The following is a 19,719-nucleotide window of genomic DNA, read 5'->3' as shown; positions in this document are numbered from 1 at the left end:
TCTAATACCTCCCTTCAAATGCAGATATAGTGGGCAAGGCTGATAGAGCCCATAGCATTTCAGTAGCCTTTTCCTGGCCAGTGAAGGGTTTGTCGTCCCCATTACCGATAGGCAATCCATGCATCGGGTTGGCAAGAAGAAGACGGAGTAACACTGTAGGTAAAATGAGTGACCGTGACATCAAGGCTGGTACCATTTGAAGAGAGAAGGGTGCAACAAAAGACATGATCTGAGCTGCAAGCCAGGGTAGAATTATTTAGGTCCAAGATGGTGTGGATCAGAAATCTAAACCTTCTTTATTGTATACAGGTTGTTAAAAATAATCCATTTCAATAGGAATGTCTGATGGGCATTAAGCTCAGTCTCATACAAAATTCCTGATACCTAACATTTTGTAGGGTACCAGAGAGATTAAATTACTAAATCCTCAGTGTATAAGTAATCGTTTATCCTACTTCAGCTACTGAAGCAAGCCAAATATTTCAGTTCCAGCTGATGGAGCTGTGAGTAGGACATGCTGACTCCCACATCGTATTACTCCAGCATTCAGAGTTTATTGGCTTCACATCAATGCTCCCCTCCCACTGAACTGTCTCTTATTCCAACTGCGGAGCAACTGCCGCTCAGCGTTAACAAAAGCTCTTGTTTTCTCAAGGCTGAGAGACTCCAGTCACTGTCAGGAAGCACAAACTTTTGTTCCTTTAAAGAGCTGCCAAGAGAAGACTGTATTTTTAGACCCTTTCTTTCAATTTTAAAGAAAAAAGAAGAGTTGTTGAAAGCGATGTTATTATGAAGCTGTTTTTAAGCTACAACTGAGGCAAAGTATCTATTCTGATGTTCAGAGGGCAAGAAGACAACAAATTCACCCCAATTAACAAGCAGTTCAATCCAGCTTTCTATTATCTTTCATGTTATAAAATTTCTTAGCAACACTTCATAAATTGCAAACAAGCCTAAAAGTTCCGAAAATAGGAGCTCACTCATAAAAAACACAGTATTATTTTTAATGATATCTTTAAATAATTCTCTTTTCTCTTTTTCCATGTGAATGTATTCTTGGTAGAAGATTAACAGCCCTGCAGAGAGACTGGTGTCCAAACACTATGGTGCTCGATGTATCTGAAACATGACAGCCTGATCAAAGAGGGTTAGTGTGTACAAACCTTACTCACATGGATGAGCACTTCTTCAGAACAATAGCCCCACTGGAGACAAGGATGTATTTTCACATGAGTAAGTGCCCAGTAGGATGAGTAATGGCTCTACGTTCTGGTCCAGTGTAAGTAGAAAATACAAAATCAAGAGAAATCTGCCATAATTCTATGGCAGAAGTAATAAATATCCTGTTTTCTGTTTGTGCTGGACTTTCCCTTGACACCTTTAGCTGCCTTCTGAGGCAAACAGTATTTTCTTCTATGAGACCAACATTATTAGCAAATAAAATCTCAAGTAGGCATCTTTATCTGCATGAACACCTGTAATTTTAAGGTACTCACCAACTTATTTGAAAAGAAAACCAATTTCACTTATCTCAAAAGATCAAACTATGCCCCCAGTCCTGTATGGACGGATCCATGCGGATCCCATGGATTTGGGACTGTGTATGCGCACAAGGGCCCATTGGCATGGATCCATCTGCTAGATGGATCCTTCCAGGCTAAAACAGAGTGCCTAATGAAAACAGGATTCAGTTGTATCCTTCTCCCGGCAGGAAGTCAAAGATCACCAACAGAAGTATCTCTTAGCTCATTCCAGAATCTAGTGCAATGATTAATGAAAAGCAAGATGCCTATAATCCAGGAAAGCCCTTCCCCCACACCTCCCTTTCCCCTACCCTGTCTCACTGCCTCAAAGGCAAAAAAAACTTAGGAGTGAGTTGGAACTACCAACTTCTTTGTCATAATGTGTAACACACATTCTGTACTCTTTCTGGGTTCTGCATACCTCTTCCTTTATTTTGTTAATTTGTGAAAGTTAGAAAATGTAACATTATAATATAATGTTTATTTGGAATTTATTAATCTATGAAGGAGTTTCTATTAGGAAAAACTTCAACTGAGACTCCATCTGCAATTCCTGAGGCGGTTATAGGGTATTGTACCAACAATGATTACCATGTCTAAACTAACCCCACAGCTGAATCCTAGTTGAGAAAGGCATTCCAAGAGGGGAAAAAAAAAACAAAAAAAACCCCAAAACCCAGACTAGCTGAAAACATTATGAGGACTTTCACAGCAAAAGACTGCGAGAACCCCAAAAGACTAGCAAAAACAGCTAATACACATTACATTCTGCATAAAGAGGATTCTTGGCACATTCAGATAAAAATGGACATCTGAAGATGACAAACTGTTAATGCATCTGAAGAAACTTTAGTCTAAAAACTACATATTCTACTGTGTAAATGAATCCCACAGTCTAGAGGATAATATAAAGTCATATAACATAGCTGGTCATGGTCCAGGTTTGCATGGAGGCATATGAAACCTCCAGGAGAAAATCTCCAGCCATTCAAATCATGGGTTATTATGTGAGTGTCAAGCACATCCACTCATTGTGCTTGACATTAACTACTGAGTCAAAGGAAGGTGCATAAAAAGACTGAGAAGACAGCCTCAAGGCAATATTTGTCAGCTGATGGAAGAATGCCACTTACAGCCAGCAATCAAAGGCAGGCCATCACTTGCAAATGGAGTGGATTTGGGCCTAAAAAGCAAAGGTATCATCTGTAGGCAGACTTCAAGTCTTTCCTAGTTAAGAAATTATTATACTATGTTATTTCCTAGAAGATATACTTCAGAACTTGGCTCAAAGGAAAGAAGAAATCTTTTGGAGATGCCCTAACTACCTTTATGGACTTCTGATGGTGAGAGTAAATGAAATTAAAAACTATGAGTACTACTACAATATTAAATAATAGTAAAGAATTTATTGAGTTTGATTAATATTAATTTGGCCTACAGCCCTTTGCTCTTACAAAATATAATCTGGTATAGACCTGTATTATGTATGTGCATGCAGATATATACATACATGCACATACATATTTCATTATCATCACTACTCTCCTAACCACAATAATCCTGAATTTATCCATAGAATAGTGATAATCCTGGCAGATGCACTGAAATGCAGAGAACAAGGCAGTGCATTACTGTACCAATGTACCTCACCTATGACTGGGGAGGACCACCTGTAAGGGAAAAGGAATGTTCATTAAATCCTAAGCCTTTCTTCTTAGATTACCAATAAGGGAATCGATTTGTGTCAATTACAGTAGTAGTGGTGGTATGGGTGATTTTGATGCTTGTCCACTAGGAACCAGATTGAGACTCCCAAATTCACTGCATATAGACAAAGTAGCAATCAGATAAGAGTTTATTTTAGTGGTTACCAACATATAACTGTAACTCACCTGTTCAGCCTTCTGGTGAAATACAGCAGACATGGCTAGGATGGTACTGCGCTCATCCAGAGCTGCAGCAAAGCTCTTCCATTCTTGATCTAGCTGGGTAGAAATTTGTTTAATTTGCTGGGAAGCATAATGGCCTGCCTCTGAAAGCCTGGATGCCACTGACATGATCCGATTGATGTTGACATAGGCATTCTGAAAATTGGGGGGGAAAAAAACATGAATAAACAGAAGGGAGAAACATGGCCATTCTGCATCTCCATTACAAATTCAAAACACCATCAGCTGGAAGGATGGATGCAGAGAATCATAGAATCATAGAATCATAGAATATCAGGGTTGGAAGGGACCCCAGAAGGTCATCTAGTCCAACCCCCTGCTCAAAGCAGGACCAAGTCCCAGTTAAATCATCCCAGCCAGGGCTTTGTCAAGCCTGACCTTAAAAACCTCTAAGGAAGGAGATTCTACCACCTCCCTAGGTAACGCATTCCAGTGTTTCACCACCCTCTTAGTGAAAAAGTTTTTCCTAATATCCAATCTAAACCTCCCCCATTGCAACTTGAGACCATTACTCCTCGTTCTGTCATCTGCTACCATTGAGAACAGTCTAGAGCCATCCTCTTTGAAACCCCCTTTCAGGTAGTTGAAAGCAGCTATTAAATCCCCCCTCATTCTTCTCTTCTGCAGACTAAACAATCCCAGCTCCCTCAGCCTCTCCTCATAAGTCATGTGCTCTAGACCCCTAATCATTTTTGTTGCCCTTCATTGTACTCTTTCCAATTTATCCACATCCTTCCTGTAGTGTGGGGCCCAAAACTGGACACAGTACTCCAGATGAGGCCTCACCAGTGTCGAATAGAGGGGAACGATCACGTCCCTCGATCTGCTCGCTATGCCCCTACTTATACATCCCAAAATGCCATTGGCCTTCTTGGCAACAAGGGCACACTGCTGACTCATATCCAGCTTCTCGTCCACTGTCACCCCTAGGTCCTTTTCCGCAGAACTGCTGCCGAGCCATTCGGTCCCTAGTCTGTAGCGGTGCATTGGATTCTTCCATCCTAAGTGCAGGACCCTGCACTTATCCTTATTGAACCTCATTAGATTTCTTTTGGCCCAATCCTCCAATTTGTCTAGGTCCTTCTGTATCCTATCCCTCCCCTCCAGCGTATCTACCACTCCTCCCAGTTTAGTATCATCCGCAAATTAGAAGTTGGGGTGAGAACAATCAAGCAGCCTTTTAAATATGCATGAGTTGTAGTTTGTAGACCTACTACCTTTCATTCTAAAAATAAATTTCCTACAGAAATATTTTAGCACATCATCTATTTCCCCCTCACACACACATTTTATTTATTTAGGGAAAATCATCTTCCACACCTGAGATGTCTCTAACCCAATTAGCTTCTTCTCATTTCCCTCTCTCTTTATCTTATTCTTGGTATTTCAGGTACATTCATTCACAATTCTTGGTGCAAATTATAACTGCAGAAATGTTTACATTCTACATTTCAAGAGATCAATGAGATCCCTTAAAAGAGGGGTGCATTGCCAAGAGATGGGCTAATACAATTCCTTATGGAGAAGTCCTATAGAATTTTATTGGGATTATACCAATATTGTATAGAAATTTAAGAAGCTGTATGGAAATTACTATAAAATTATATAGTTTAATGAAAACCATCTTTTCTATAGATTTTTTTTAACCCATACTATAGCAGTGATAACATTTTATATTACATTCTAAACATAGAAGAGTTCAAAAGACCCATTGAAAGCTTATCATTTTCTGTTTGTTTGATGGGAATTTTCCGTCAGGGGTTGTACTTAGCCTGGAAGCTCTGAAGACCCACCTTGTTATCAAATGGAATTTCAGAAAGCCATTACACAGCAGCATGATACCCCAATGTTTCATTACAACATAAGCCTCATAACAGAGAATCATCACAACAATATACTGATGCACCATCAAAATGCCAGTGTCAGGACACTGGATAGCAACAGCCTTATGGCTTTCTGGAACTTCATTTGATGCAATCACCTCTGTCTCCTTCTATTTCTCACTGATGGCTGGGAGAAGCCCAGCAACTTAGGACTCTTTATCTGTACTCGGTATTCTCTCGCTTTCTTAACAGAGGAGAGGTGGGCTCCCATGACAAATGTAGCCTGAAATCTGGAAGTGCACTGGGAACTCCAATCAGATCTGAAGAATCTATGAGAGCCACAGGATGAGCATCACTGGTCTAACATTCCACAACTGGGAGATATGCAATTTGAATTTCTCGGTCACAAAATCATGACTGACTGATTCAAGGGCTTAACATGTACATAAAATAGTCTTAGATCCTGATCCTGCAAACACTTGAGGTCATGCATGACTCTATGTAGGTGAGTAGCCCCCGGTGACTACAATGGGACTATTCACCTGCCTGAAATTAAGCACACATGTAATGTTTGCAGGATCAGGACCTCAGTGTGGTAGAGATGCATAACTTCAGTATAAATACACAGCATGCATAGGTATTAGACAATTCAAATGCAAATCAGCTATTAATATCATTTGTGTCCAGTTACATATAGCAGTGCGGCATATAGTAATATGGAGCCATGATGGCATCCAGCTTCCATTATAAGCCTTATTTTTGGCCCCTCTCTTTGCTTCTCCTATGGCCTTGGCTTGTAAATTTTGCTCGGCTTGAAAATAGCAAAGTAATTCTAAACGTAAAGGAGATTTATTCATTTTTTGGTGCAGTTGGAAGAAAACTGGTAAAACTGGTTTGGAGTTAGAATTACAATTTTAAACTTGCCATGATTTGAAATTTTGACTATTGTCCACTATAGAATGTGTCTTTGGGTCCCTCTAGCTCAAAAGCTGTAATTAACCTGAGCAGTTAGGCTTGCAGCAAAAAGACTTCTAAATAAGCAAAGCTTTCTTCCTGAAAATCCTCATGGCTGTGCTCTAGTCAAGATCAGCTTTCAGACTTTTTAGCCTAGACTTTCAGCTGATCTAAATCAGCATTGGGTGATTGTAATTAATAGAGTTATGTCATTTGCACCAGCTGAAGATCTGGAATGCTGCTTTTTTTGAAGGACTAGAAAGTCAGTGCAGCAGTTTGGATTTCATGTGAAGAATGAGCCTTTCCTATCAAACTTGGTTTTATTTCCCTGTAGAATTATATCAGTACTTGTAACGTAATGAGCATGACTCAATGGAAGGAAAACAACTGTGAATTATTTGGTTCCCAGTAACTGCAGTATATAAATATATTAAATAGCTGAGGGAGAAAAGGTTAGATTGATTGAGACAGAGCAGATGTTCCTAATATCTGGTTTTCCAATTAGGGGAGATTTATATATTTTTATATCTATCTATTTAGATGAGGATTTTCATTAACAAAACTGGAAGAGTACCAATATGTTCTACAGCTAACTAGATATCTTCCACAGCTCTCCCCACTCCAGCAGAGAGCAGAGTTTGAGTTTTGGACAGTCTATACCCTTACTCCCCAATGGACTTTGAGAGCTGCCAAGGGACAATGGGTCTCAGTAGGTTCCCCTGTCATTCTCTGCATGGTGAGCACCAGGTTGGCAGAGCTCCAGGGTACTCTATAAAAGTTACTCAGGAGGGCCCCATAAGCCCAACTGAACAGGACAGAGAGAGGGAGAGAGAAAGAGAGAAACTGAAACTAAGATTTTTAAATCGCCTTTAAAAAGGACTTCAATGGCATTTCTATATATAGCAATGTCATGTTGTTAAAGTCCTATAGATCAGCCACTTCCAGAGCGAAATCAAGTGCTGAATATGACATTTGTATGTGTGTCCTTATAAAGCTCCCATTTCTAGTACAGCAGGGACACAATCTATGATATTTATATGGCCAGAAGCACACAAAGTAAATGCCTTGCCCAAGGCAGCACAGGAAGTCTGTGGCAGAGCAGGGAATTAAAACAGGTCTTCTGAGTCCCAGGCTAACACCTAAGCACTGGCCCATTCTTCATCATGTCAGATGCTTAGCCTCTCACTACTGCAGTACTGAATACTGCTCAGCCAGGGACTTTGATTGCAGTGGTGTGGGGCGGGGGTGGGGGCGGGAATATTCTGTATTTGAGGTAAATTGGGACAGGGATGCAAACCACTCCTGATTTAGTTTTTCAAAATGAAAACCTAAGTTCTGCCACAACCCAAATTACTCTTGCTTCCTAGTAATGGGAAAACACTGGAACCACTTCTCCTATCTATAAAGTTTTAAATAAAATGAGACACAGATCTCAACTACCAAAACCCAATTGTCAAAATATTACAAAATTATCCCTCTGGTTTTGTTCATGTTCATAAAAGAGTACATTGAGACATTCAATATTATTCTTATAGGAACCTTTTGATCCTAGCAGGAAGTAAACAGAATGGAGAATATAATGTCTGAGACTTTACTTTTCCTTTGAGCTCACAAATTCACTGCTATGAACAGGCTAATGGAGGCACTCATTTTTAAAAATACTTCAGGCCCCTATTCCTCTCAGCCAACAGAGGTCTCCTCACGTGGAATTGCACAAGGCCCTTGATTTATGGCTATATGGTAATACAATAGGTCAAATAATGTGAAAACAATGTATTATTGTCTAGAAGTGAGGGCAAAAATGTTACAGTTGACATTCTCTTGTAGAGACACTAGGCTATAACCAAGCTTTGGTTAAAGTATTTCCTGCATCACTGGAAACCTTACATTTTGTATATCGTTGCAGACAAGCCGCTGTTTCCGGGAGCCACCTGAGGTAAGTGCCACCTGGAGCCCACACCCCGCACCCCCTCCCACAGCCCTGAATCCCCTCCCGCATCCGTATTCTCTCCTGGAGCCAGCACCCAACCCCCTGCCCCAGCCATGAGCCCATTCCCACATTCCAGACTCCTCAGCCCCAGCCTGGAGCCCCTACCTGCACCCCAAGCCCCTCATCCCTGGCCCCACCCTAGAACCTGCATCCCCAGCTGGAGCCCCCTCCCGCACTCTGAACTCTCGGCCCCAAACCCGGAGCCTCTTCGTGCATCCCAAACCCTCATTCCCAGCCCCACGCCAGAGCCCGCACCCTCAACCCAAAGCCCATACCCTCTCCCACACTCCAACCCCTTGCCCCAGTTTGGAGCCCCTGACCACACTCTGAACCCCTCAGCCATAACCCCCAGCCCGGAGCTCCCTTCAGCACCACAAACCTCATCTCCAGACCCACCCCAAAGCCCACATCTCCAGCCAGAGCCCTGCCCCAGCCCAGTGAAAATAAGTATGTGAGTGAGGGTGGGGGAGAGGGAGCAATGGGAGTGGAGGAGATGGAGTGAGTGAAGAATGTTTCTCATAGGACACCTTTAATATCTTGATTCCCATTGTAGCCTCCGTAACAAAGCCAGTGGCTTGATGCAGAATTATATTGAATGGCATTTTCTCTCAGCCTAATACAGAAGGCTATAGTTCATGTAAATGATAAATGGCAGGAATTTCCAAAAGATACCATTAGCCTTTACCAGATAATTGTAATGCATTTAAAATGTATTGTGACTCTCTAAGGACAACATGCATCTCAGTCTAGTTTCAGATAATTAACTCCTTGGCAACAGAAGGGCTGGCAATTCCACCACTGAACACAGCACTGTTAGCATGTGTTTATCAGAAAGCGATGACTCACCATTTCATGAGGTAATGAATATAGGCGTAAAACAATCTTGGTGGAGTAGGTCTGAATAACTTCAATCAGAATAAACAGCATGTATATCAGGTAATCCAAGTGCAAAACTACAATCAAGCAGACTTGTGCCCATTTAACTAGGACATTGTGTCTTAGGCTAGCAAATTAACTAGGTTAATATGATTACTAAATATACGGCAGAGCTCAATGTTTTGTTTTAGTGAACCATGTTATTACATTGGTATAAATATTGTACTACTGTAATAAAGACTAACATAATTCATATTTCAGAACTGAAGAAACAAAAACAAACTTGGCATGATTCACTGGGGGGAAAAAATCTACATTTACAGTTGTGGTTTTTTAAGAAAAATACTCAACTGCAGTTTAGTACCTGAAATTTATGGCTCTTCCCCTCTAATCTCCCTCACACACTATACTTCTTCTGAGGAAGGAGTAGTATAGTAAGAATAAACAGTGTTACAAATAACGTTTCTATAAAAGGAAGTTGGCCCATGTTAAGTATATAAGAATGTATCGGGAAGTGTGTGTGTGTGAAAAGGTTTGTCCTGAGAAAGACCCTTCAAATATATTTTTCAGCTGAATTTAGAAAATTATTATAACTATTATTATTATTATTTAACTTGGGCCTAAAGTGTGCTAGGAACTTCACAAAAATATGTGCTTAAAGATCCAGGACCCAATTCAACTTCCCTTGAAATCAATTGGATTCATCCTGCAAAACGTAGAGCATCCCTCAGACTACTCTCTCCTCCATAACCTTTCTTAAAGCCCATTTTAGCGTGTTGCCTATAAGAACTCAACCAATCACAGTGCTGTCAACTCATGATTTTATCACCAATCTCATGATAGTGGGTGTTCTTCTTAAAGCCCCACGTGCTAGAGCAGGGCTGGGCAAACTACAGCCTGCGGGCTGGATCCAGCCTGCAAGCCATTTTAATCCTTGAGCTCCCACTGGGAAGCAGGGTTGGAGGCCGCTCCACATGGCTCCCGGAAGCAGCAGCATGGCCTTGCTCTGGCTCCTACGCGTAGTGGCAGCCAGGGGGCTCCGCTCTGCATGTTGCCTGCCCTAAATGCTGCCCCCACAGCTCCCATTGGCCAGGAACTGCGGCCAATGGAAGATGAAGTGTGGCACTTGCGGACGGAGCAGCATGCAGAGCTGCCTGGCTGTGGCTCTGCATAGGAGCTGAAGGGCAGACATGGCCGCAGCTTCCAGGAGCTGCTTGAGGTAAGCACTGTCCAGAGCCTCCACCCCTGAGCCAACCCCCACACCCAAACTCCCCGCCCCAGCCCTGATCCCCCTTCCGCCCTCTGAACGCCTCAATCCCAGCCCAGAGTACCCTCCTGCACTCCAAACCCCTCATCCACAGCCCCACCCCAGAGCCCACACACTCAGCTGGAGCCCTCACACCCCCTGCACCCAAACTTCCTGCCCCAGCCCAGAGCTCTCTCCCACACTCGGAACCCCTAAGTCCCAGCCCAGAGCCCCCTCCTACACCCCAAACCCCTTATCCCCAGCCCCACCCCAGAGCCAGCACTCCCATCCAGAGCCTGCACCCCTTCCCACACCCCAACCCCCTGCCCAAGCCCTGATCCCCCTCCTGCCCTCCGTACCCCTTGGTCCCAGCCCAAAGCATCCTCCTACACCCCGAACTTCCGAGCCCCACTGCAGAGCCCGCACCCCCAGCCTGAGCCCTCAACCCCCGCCCCGCACTCCACTCCCCAGCCCAGAGCCCCATCACGCACCCTGAACGCATTTCTGGCCCCACCCTAAACCCCACACCTCCAACCAGAGCCCTCACCCCCCTGCACCCCAACCCCAATTTCGTGAGCATTCATGGCCCACCATACAATTTCTATTCTCAGATGTGACCCTCGGGCCAAAAAATGTTCCCACCCCTGTGGTGAAATCAACAGATTATATGAAAATCTCAGCTTTCATTTAAAAACATCATAAATTTTCTAGCCCTCATAATTGTGGAGAAAAGCTTGAAAACATGACCTTTGTGTATGCGAAAGCTCAGAAACTGGGAGGTAAAGCAAAACAACCCCACATATATTATTATTAATTATTACTTTATTATTTCATGATTTTTAAGCCAACCTCAGGATTTTTGGGGACCTGACTCATGATTGAGGCTGGGAATACTGTAATTAGTGGGAGGCAGGTTGAGGGATAGTCAGGTATTATGTTTATATTTCTAAAATATAAGTTGAAGTGTTGGTTCTGAAGCTTCCAATGGTGGGAACATTGCAAATGGCAAACAGATGATGGGATGCTTAAGAAAATAATGCAAACACAACCAAGGTCAGTCCAACACAGAGTCAGACCATGGACTGGCAGGACATCATATGCAGGGACACAACAAGCTAGGCTTAATGGATGTCATGGACAGGAATGCCTGGCAACATTGTATTGCTCCCTGTGTCTGTAAAGATCAAAAGAAAAGGAAAAAAAGAGAAGTGGGTTCTCAACCTAGAGGGTGGCAAACAAGTTTAACAACCTCTCTCCCTTTTGTGATAAGTAGATGGGAGTTGGTTTCTGAAACTTTTTCCTGTTGCAACATGGGGTTATGATATGAAGAGGGCTGAGAAACACTGTATTAAAGCAAAAAAACAAATGAATGTGTATATAAAAATTATCCAGTGTGACTGCTTTCCTCTCCCCCATTCATCATGTATTATCCTGCAATCATGTACACATACGAGTAACTTTATGCATGTGAGCTCAGAGGGACTACTGATGTGTAAAAAGTAATTCACATACACAAGTGTTGTCAGAATCAAGGCTTAGATTGTAAATTCTACAAGGCAGGGACCATGTCCTCCTGTGTGTTTACACAGCACTTACTACAACAAGGCCCCAATCCTAAGTGGAGCCTCTGGGCATTAGTGCAATATAAATATTAGATAATAGGCATAAGTACAAAAATCCATGTATAAATTCAACAGTTATTTTCAGGCAGTCTCCACCAGAAATCAAACAGTATCACCTGCAACTGAAGTGAGACATCACCATAAACAATAAGGAGACATGAGGACTTCAGTAACTCGGCCAGAGGTTATGGTTCTTTTACAGGAGTGGGTGGGTGTGGTTCTGTGTCCTGCAATGTGCAGGAGGTCAGACTATATGATCATGATGGTCTCTTCTCGTCTTAAAGTCTATGAGTCTATACATTTTACAAAAGCATTCTGGTGTGGCTTTGTGTTTCTGAATTTCATTGCCTGATACTTTTCTTAAAAAGATGCCTACAAACAGGTTAAAAAAAAAGAATTTTGTTAGGCTTTAAATCAGGGACCCCTTAGGAAAAGATATACACAGGCAGACAAGTCTTGCCATAATAAGCTAATTAGCTCTCCTACATACAATTTTTCACCAGGTCCCTGTCACTGACATGTCATGTTTTCTTCATTAAAAAAATAAAATTGGTAAAGATATACATTTGATTTAAAATTAGAGATGGGCTGATATTGCAAAGTTCAGTTACAGATCTGACCCAAATCCAGATCTGGACCCTACATTTCTGGATCTGGGATTTTCATCTGTTCCATTGTAGAATAATGTTCTGCCACAAAGTCAGATCCTAATTTCCCTAAATTCTGGCAAGTTCAATTAAGAAATCAGTTTTGGATTCATCATTGCTTGAAATAGTTACCAGCATTATTTGGATTCACATGTACGTATTTACCTATTCATTTCCTTTTCCCTTAAATAGATACAGAGATTGCAGTTTTGGAACTGAGTGCATGCAGGCATATCCCTGTGGTGCTCAGGAGTGTGTTTGCACACATCTTATAGCAGGATCAGGCTGAAGTATCGAGGACTTTGGACAGAAAAGGGTCATTTTTATTTTGATCCTTTTTCTTCCTGCTTTTCCTGCATGCTTTACTGCTGAAACCTACAATGCTGCCTGCCAGTGAAAACACATCTTTAGTATGGCAGTGCAGCTCCTGGAATGCACACATCCCAACATGTAATGCTTCATATCCTTCCAAGTGGAAGTTTGTTCAGATCAAGATGGAGCATCACAAATTGGGGCTCACTCTTTTCTGACTCCATTTCCATATTAAACACAAGTATGAATATGAATTGCCCAAAACTGGGTAAGATAAATTTCCAACTCATTTCCAAATCCACTTGGCTCTAGGGTACAGGGCCGCAGTGAAGCCTTCCCGTGGCCACCACTCCAAATTATGCCCCTTCTGTGATCCTTTGCAGGGTGGAAGTGCTATTCACACTATAGGTCTACACTACCACTTAAGTTGATTTAACTTACATCGCTCAGGGGGGTGAAAAAGACACGTTACAGTGAATTAAGCACTGTTCACACTGGCGCTATGTTGGCAGGAGACCTCTCCCACTGACATAGCTTCCACCTCTCACAGAGATGGAGTAATTATGCCAACGGGAGAGTGCTTTCCTGTTGGCATAGAGCATCTTCACCTGATGCACCATAGGGACACAGCTGCACCAGTGCAACTGATATAGCACTTCTAGTGTAGACCTGCCCTATGGAATTGTGTAACCCATGGCCACTCTCCAGAGAGCCCATAAAGCTGCCCTCCTTGCACAGTTATGCCAACACGGTATAGAAACCCTCTCCATAATGCTCAGGGATCACCAAAGTCACCTATGCAGCTGCACTTCTCAGAACCTCCTTCAAGCACTCGAAATGCAGGGCTCCACTGGTGAGGCGGTCTTGCAGGAGCTATCTGACCCTGGTGAGTTTCAACCATCAGGTAAAGCTTTAAGGCTTCTGTCAAGTACCAATGAGGCCTTCACTTGGGTAAAGTATGGGCAGCACTGAGTTATGGGCCATCTCCTGGAATGCTTCTACAGTTTCTTTCTGATTTGGTTACAGTCTCTCTTTATTCTCCCATCATGTTTTTATTATCACCTGATACTTTGAGGATTGTCCTATACCTATGTTCAACTGTCATAGTTTATAGTTCATCAGTTTGAATGTCAACATGCTTAGAGCATTTTAAAAAAGATTAAAAAGAAAAGCAATTGGGAAATCATTTCTAAGGGAATTAAAGACAAACCCCAAAATGAATTTGGATGCATTATGGTTATTTACTGCATAAAATGAAAACATTGTAAACACACACACAATAATTAAAACATATCCTCCTCCATCAGCTGGGATCCTGTTTGTTTAGTCCAGATGACGCTGATAGATAAGGAATATGCAGAATATAATATAAAGGATTTTGGGGTATTATACACAATATTTCCCCCCTTTAATTGTGTTTTAGTTTTGTCACAGTAAAGGGAGGGTAACGTGAAAGTAGTTATTATCATGCATGAAGCAGTATTAACTTTTCGTCAGAAACCCTGCCATGCTGTGGAAACTCCTCTGAGGGCAGGGTCCCAGGGCAGCAAAGGGAAGGTAGGTTAAATTTTCTACTGTATTCTGCTGAGTGATAGTTTGTTGTTGTTAGTTTAGCAACAGTCAGGACTCCTAGAGCCTGTGTTTTGACATACTTTTGAATTAAAATCACAATAAATACATAAACATAAATAGCACCTCTTATCCACCACTGAACTGCAGTGTTCTAATGAGCACACAGCATGATGGTTTAGTGAAAAAAATAACTAGCCCATGAAAAAGGCAGGAGGAATTTAGGTCAATGGAATATAATTACCTGAGTTGGAATTTGACCAGGACACCAGGGTTTCACTCCTAATCTTATGAAAAGTGCCATGTGGTCTTTAATGACCACAAGTGGTCAGGATCTCTGTTTTACATTTCATCAGAAAGACAGCTGCTCCAGCAGCACAGAGCCTACTTGCAGCATGCAGGGCCAGGGCTCACTAGTGAATTATGCCACAAGCTGAAACAACTACAAATTGCTTGGAGGTCTCTCATCCCAGTGCCAACCTCGCTTGACCCTGCGTCACTTTACACAGAGCTGACAGAAACACAGCATGAAGTAGTTGATTGACTCAGGGCATTTTTTCTGTAGCTGACAGTTAATATTGAGAGAGAGAGGACAGGACTATTCCTATCCTATGCCATTTCGATAGGGTGTGTGCATTCATTGTTCTAAATTAGCACAATGATCAAAATGTCAATACATTCTGCCCCAATTTTTGCACTGAAAGCATTGCAACTTGCAGACACAAATGCTGTATACTAGGGAAGACCAAGTAAGAAAGCAAGGCACTTCCAAATGGATGATGATTAATTTTTTTCACCTCAGGTAATGGTGAGTTGCATCGAAAGTTGCAATCAGCTAAGAAAAAAACAAAATCTGATTCTTGACACAACTGACAGTTTGATTAGATTCCACTGTTTGGATTTTTGAGGAGCAGCCATGTGGGGGAAGAGAAGTGTAAATTATTAAAGCACTAAGCTAGTGTTCTACTGAGTCTCATTAATTCCATGTCAAGAAAACGCCAAACCCTTAAAAATACTGTATTTGTTTTCCAAAATGTAAACAGCTCCACAGGACTGGCCTGGTTTTAAATCAAGGAAATGATCATATATCAACATCAGGGTTGACAAGGTAACTTCCCAGAACAAAGTGCTGCTGCCACACGCCCAGCCTGACCTTCCTTAATTCTTCACATCTCATGGGTCTACAGTTCTCTTTTGAGTGGAAGTTCACTCCTGTCCCTTCCCCTCCCACACACACTCACACAGAATCTGTATTTACAATGCATCTCTGAACTTACCATGGAATTCATTGCAAAATGATTATGCTGTGTCTGTAAGTCGAGGGCATGTTGGTAGCTCACTCCAATCTCTGTATGACTCTGCAGGAACAATTCTTTGTTGTGGCTGATCCAGTCGAACATCTATAGAAAGTTCACACCAGACAAAGAGTCAGAGGAGAAAAGAGTAAGATCAAGTGCAAAATACAAATATGAACGTTTCTGACATAGATTTATGCTAATGACAAAAATGATTTAGTACCACCACAAAAAACATTCCTTATCTGAATAGAGTGTATTCAAACAAGGACAAAATTTAAGTTATTACCACCTTCTCTATGAACACACATGGTAAGCCTGTCTCTCTGCAAGCTGATCCTATAGTCCTTTCCTATACTTTGTTAGGAGTTCCATAAGTAGAAAGACTACAGTGACAGGGCCTACATTAGAAGTTATTCCATTGACTAATGCTCTTGTGGTTCATAATGTTACCAGAACCCAGGAACGGACCACTAATCTTTACACAATAATGATTTGGTTTTCTTCTTTTTCTTTCTTTGTAGTATATGAATAAGCTCCCCACATGTTTCAGCTAAAAACCAAACTGAGGTTTTACACTGATTTTTATTAGTACTTGCTCCCCCCAAAAACAAAGAGCAGTCTTGCTTCGAAACATTAGCTTACAGTGAAACACACATACACATTTTATTTAATTCTATGGTCCATACTCCTGTCAGTGTCTCACTGCTTTTAGCTCCATTTCAAAGGAAAACAGATGTCTAAGTGGTTTGGTATGTTGGATTTAACTCTAACAAAATTCTGTACATCAGTTTTATTAGTCTCCATATATTATTCTATAACACTTGACATCCAAGGAGCTCATTTATGAATTAAATATCACAAGTTAGCTATTAGGTAGATGAGGATTATAATACCTATTATTCAGATGAGTACACTGAGGAATAGAGAAGTTAATTGACTTGTCCAATGTTACAGAGCCTTTTTGAGAAAGAGCCAGAATGGAATCTAAGTGTCCCAACCCAATGTCCTGAGCCTTAATACACACATACTCACACTGTACCATTGCACAGTATATATCACCTCAATTTTCACAGATAGAGGAACTGAGTACGTAAAGATTAATTGATTTGGTTAAGGTCTAAGCATGTTAGTGGAAAAGCTGGGACTTGAACCCAGCAGCCCTGGCTGGGATCTATAGTTTAATAAAAATAAGACTCCAGAGGACATTCTGTGCTAAATTAGAGCTCCAAGTTGTGAGCTATGACCATTAAGACATCACTTCTTCTCATGCCAAACAAGTCCTACCAAACTAAATGGTTTTGACTTTAATTTTACTGACTGAAAAATAGCACCCTGATTGTTTTTTGTTTCCCTGTAGAATAAATTATAAACAAACTGGAAGTCTTCATTCTTGTCTGGCACTGGTTAGGCAAAAGATGAACTCAGATTTTTTTCCACTAAACCCTGTTTTATTGTTACATTATCCTCCCAACCCACTCTCACACAGTTTGTGTCTTTTGTCCATCTTTTATGTGCTTTCTGACATGTGGAGCATGAGTTCTTTAGGTCAAGGACTGTCTTGTTTGTTAAATGTCTGTACAATGCCTAGCACAATGGGGCCCTGATCACGGTTCCTAGGCTGTACCATAATACAAATGATAAATAAATGAATAATGCCTGGAGTACAGTCTCAGTACAGTCATTTGGTGGTGCTGAAGAGGCATGAGGTTTCATATTGTTGTGAGTGGGAGGGAGGCAAATGAACAGCTTAGCTACAACCATCATATGCTCAAGCGATTGCTACAAACCTTTGTTATGCTACTGATGTGACCTCAGATAAATACCAGCATCAAATCAATGGAATAACAAAAAGTTTGACTGGTGACACCTTAAGAACAGAAAGAGTCTAGCATCCGCGTATTATACATTATTATTATTTCCCAAGCTCAGTTCTTCTCTGCCTGTGCACATATAGGTTCCATTGGCATGAAGAGTTACACAGACATTTAGGCTGAAAATAGGCTCTGTACATACACCTCAAACTCCTCTCCAATGAAGTTGGATTTTGCTCTAAATGCTCATTTCAACATTAGGATTTGTTCTAGTCTCACTGTGTAGAGGATTTTACACAGGTAACACTTAATACTCTTACATCAGGGAGAAGAATAAACCTTATAAAAGCTCTAGTAACACCAGATTTAGAGCTATTACACTGACCCCTGCTCCAAAGACGAGTCCTACCAACCTGTCCCCTTAATGTGTTATTTTACATTAATTTATTTGCAGGAAGAGATTTTGTACCTTATCTTGTATTTTACATTTGCTGATGGAAGATATTTAGGGAGAGATTCAGATCTCCATCACAGCAGTGTAAATCCAGAACAACATTGTTTACCTCAGTACAAGTACGCCAGATTTACACCACTGTAACAGATCAGAATCAGGCCGCTCACTCATTATTTCAGACTCTGAAATTGACCAGATTCATTCTGGGATGTAGCCACTGTTTTCAAAACACCTTTAGTGATTAAACTGAAGAAAACAACCTAATGTAATTCAACCTAAAGCTATCTCAATGCCTCATTAAGAGTTAATACAATTTGAGTACAAAAGAATTTAACGCAGCTGTGGACTCAAGAAAAGTATTACCATAAAGCAATAGATATTTCAAGAGTAAAGTTCATGTCCAAACAACAGAGTTTTATCTCTCTGTTTAGAAATCAAACCAGATTTATCTCAAGCAGATACATGTTAAATGTGAACATGTTTTTAACCAAGCTAGAACCATTTAAGGAAAAAAACCTGGCTGAAAGCCATTGAAAATAAATAGTAAATCTAGTATTTTATGCACAGCAATGCTAAATGGAATCAACTTGAATTTAAATGATTAATAAAACAAAACGAGTAGTAACAGATTATTTCTGGGGGTAAAAGAGCGCTTTCTTCATTTTAGCCACAATTGTATTATAGAACAACGATCTGGGTTAAGTTAAGCCGTATTTATGAACTTTGAGGTAGAATAACTGACCAGGAGAAAAATTAAAATTTCAAATGAATAAAAATGTATCCTTTTGTCTCATTTAATAAATCATAACAAACAACGGGTACCTCAGGAGCTTTGAGCTACACACAATCATTTTCTGTATTGCCTTCCAAAAATTGTTCTTCATTCATGTTCATGGACAGCGGCAGAATTAGGAAGGCATTCTCAACTATGTTTCAGATTTTGATTGCATTTCTTTATGTTACTCCACATTACTTGCAGGGCCTGTGGCAAATTATCTCATGTACATAAGGTCCAAGATTCAGTGTGTGACCTTCTCCCTCCACCTACTATAAACATGGCAAACTCAGGGAAGGAAAAGATGTGTGATGTCCTGGCTCTCAAATCCAGGCCAGTGAGTTTCCTCACACCTATCACATCCTGGCCACCATCTGATGTCTGCTGAAATCTGGCTGGCTAAAGAGCTAGCAGAACTACAGCCACAGCCAAGGCACCATCCACGAGACCCTTGACTGGAGGATCGCCAGGCTCCACTGATTGGTCCAGCCATACTATTTAAGCCAAAAGGTGACAAAGGAAGTTGTCTGAGCAATTAGGTGATTCCCTGCTGCTGCACTGGATCCTGCTTGTGTCTGCTTCCTGCATGCTGTATCCAACCATGTTTCTGATTCCTGCTTCAGGCTCCTCCCTTGCCCCTGCCCATGGTCCTAGTTCCCACTGTGCTCCTGACTGCTCCTTGCCCCTCTGCCAGTTGATGCACTAACACCTCACCTGTGACCATCAGTGACTAATCCTGCCCTCAGCTCTGACTTCTGACTCCAACTCTGGCTTGACTCTGGATTCTAGCATTTGGTATCTGACCCCAGTTCTGACCCTCAGCTTTGTATTCACTTGTCTCCTGGCTCTGGTAATCAGCAGTTGACTATG

The 19,719-nt window shown here is 41.4% G+C and overlaps 1 protein-coding gene across 6 annotated transcripts in view; it reads right to left on the bottom strand.

The window, feature by feature from the left end:
• Window positions 1-19,719, bottom strand: part of KALRN (kalirin RhoGEF kinase) — a 777,539-nt gene that overhangs the window by 402,984 nt on the left and 354,836 nt on the right. For all 6 annotated transcript variants that reach the window (XM_038421355.2, XM_038421356.2, XM_038421358.2 and 3 more), the window contains exons 6-7: window positions 15,789-15,911; window positions 3,416-3,607 (exon numbers count right to left, since the gene is read on the bottom strand). In XM_038421355.2, the coding sequence (XP_038277283.1) occupies window positions 3,416-3,607; window positions 15,789-15,911 (315 nt within the window). The remainder of the gene's footprint in view (window positions 1-3,415; window positions 3,608-15,788; window positions 15,912-19,719) is intronic.

Source organism: Dermochelys coriacea, chromosome 11 (genome assembly GCF_009764565.3).
Source record: "Dermochelys coriacea isolate rDerCor1 chromosome 11, rDerCor1.pri.v4, whole genome shotgun sequence".
Taxonomy (NCBI): Eukaryota; Metazoa; Chordata; order Testudines; family Dermochelyidae; genus Dermochelys; species Dermochelys coriacea.
This window is presented reverse-complemented; position numbering and strand designations above follow the sequence as displayed.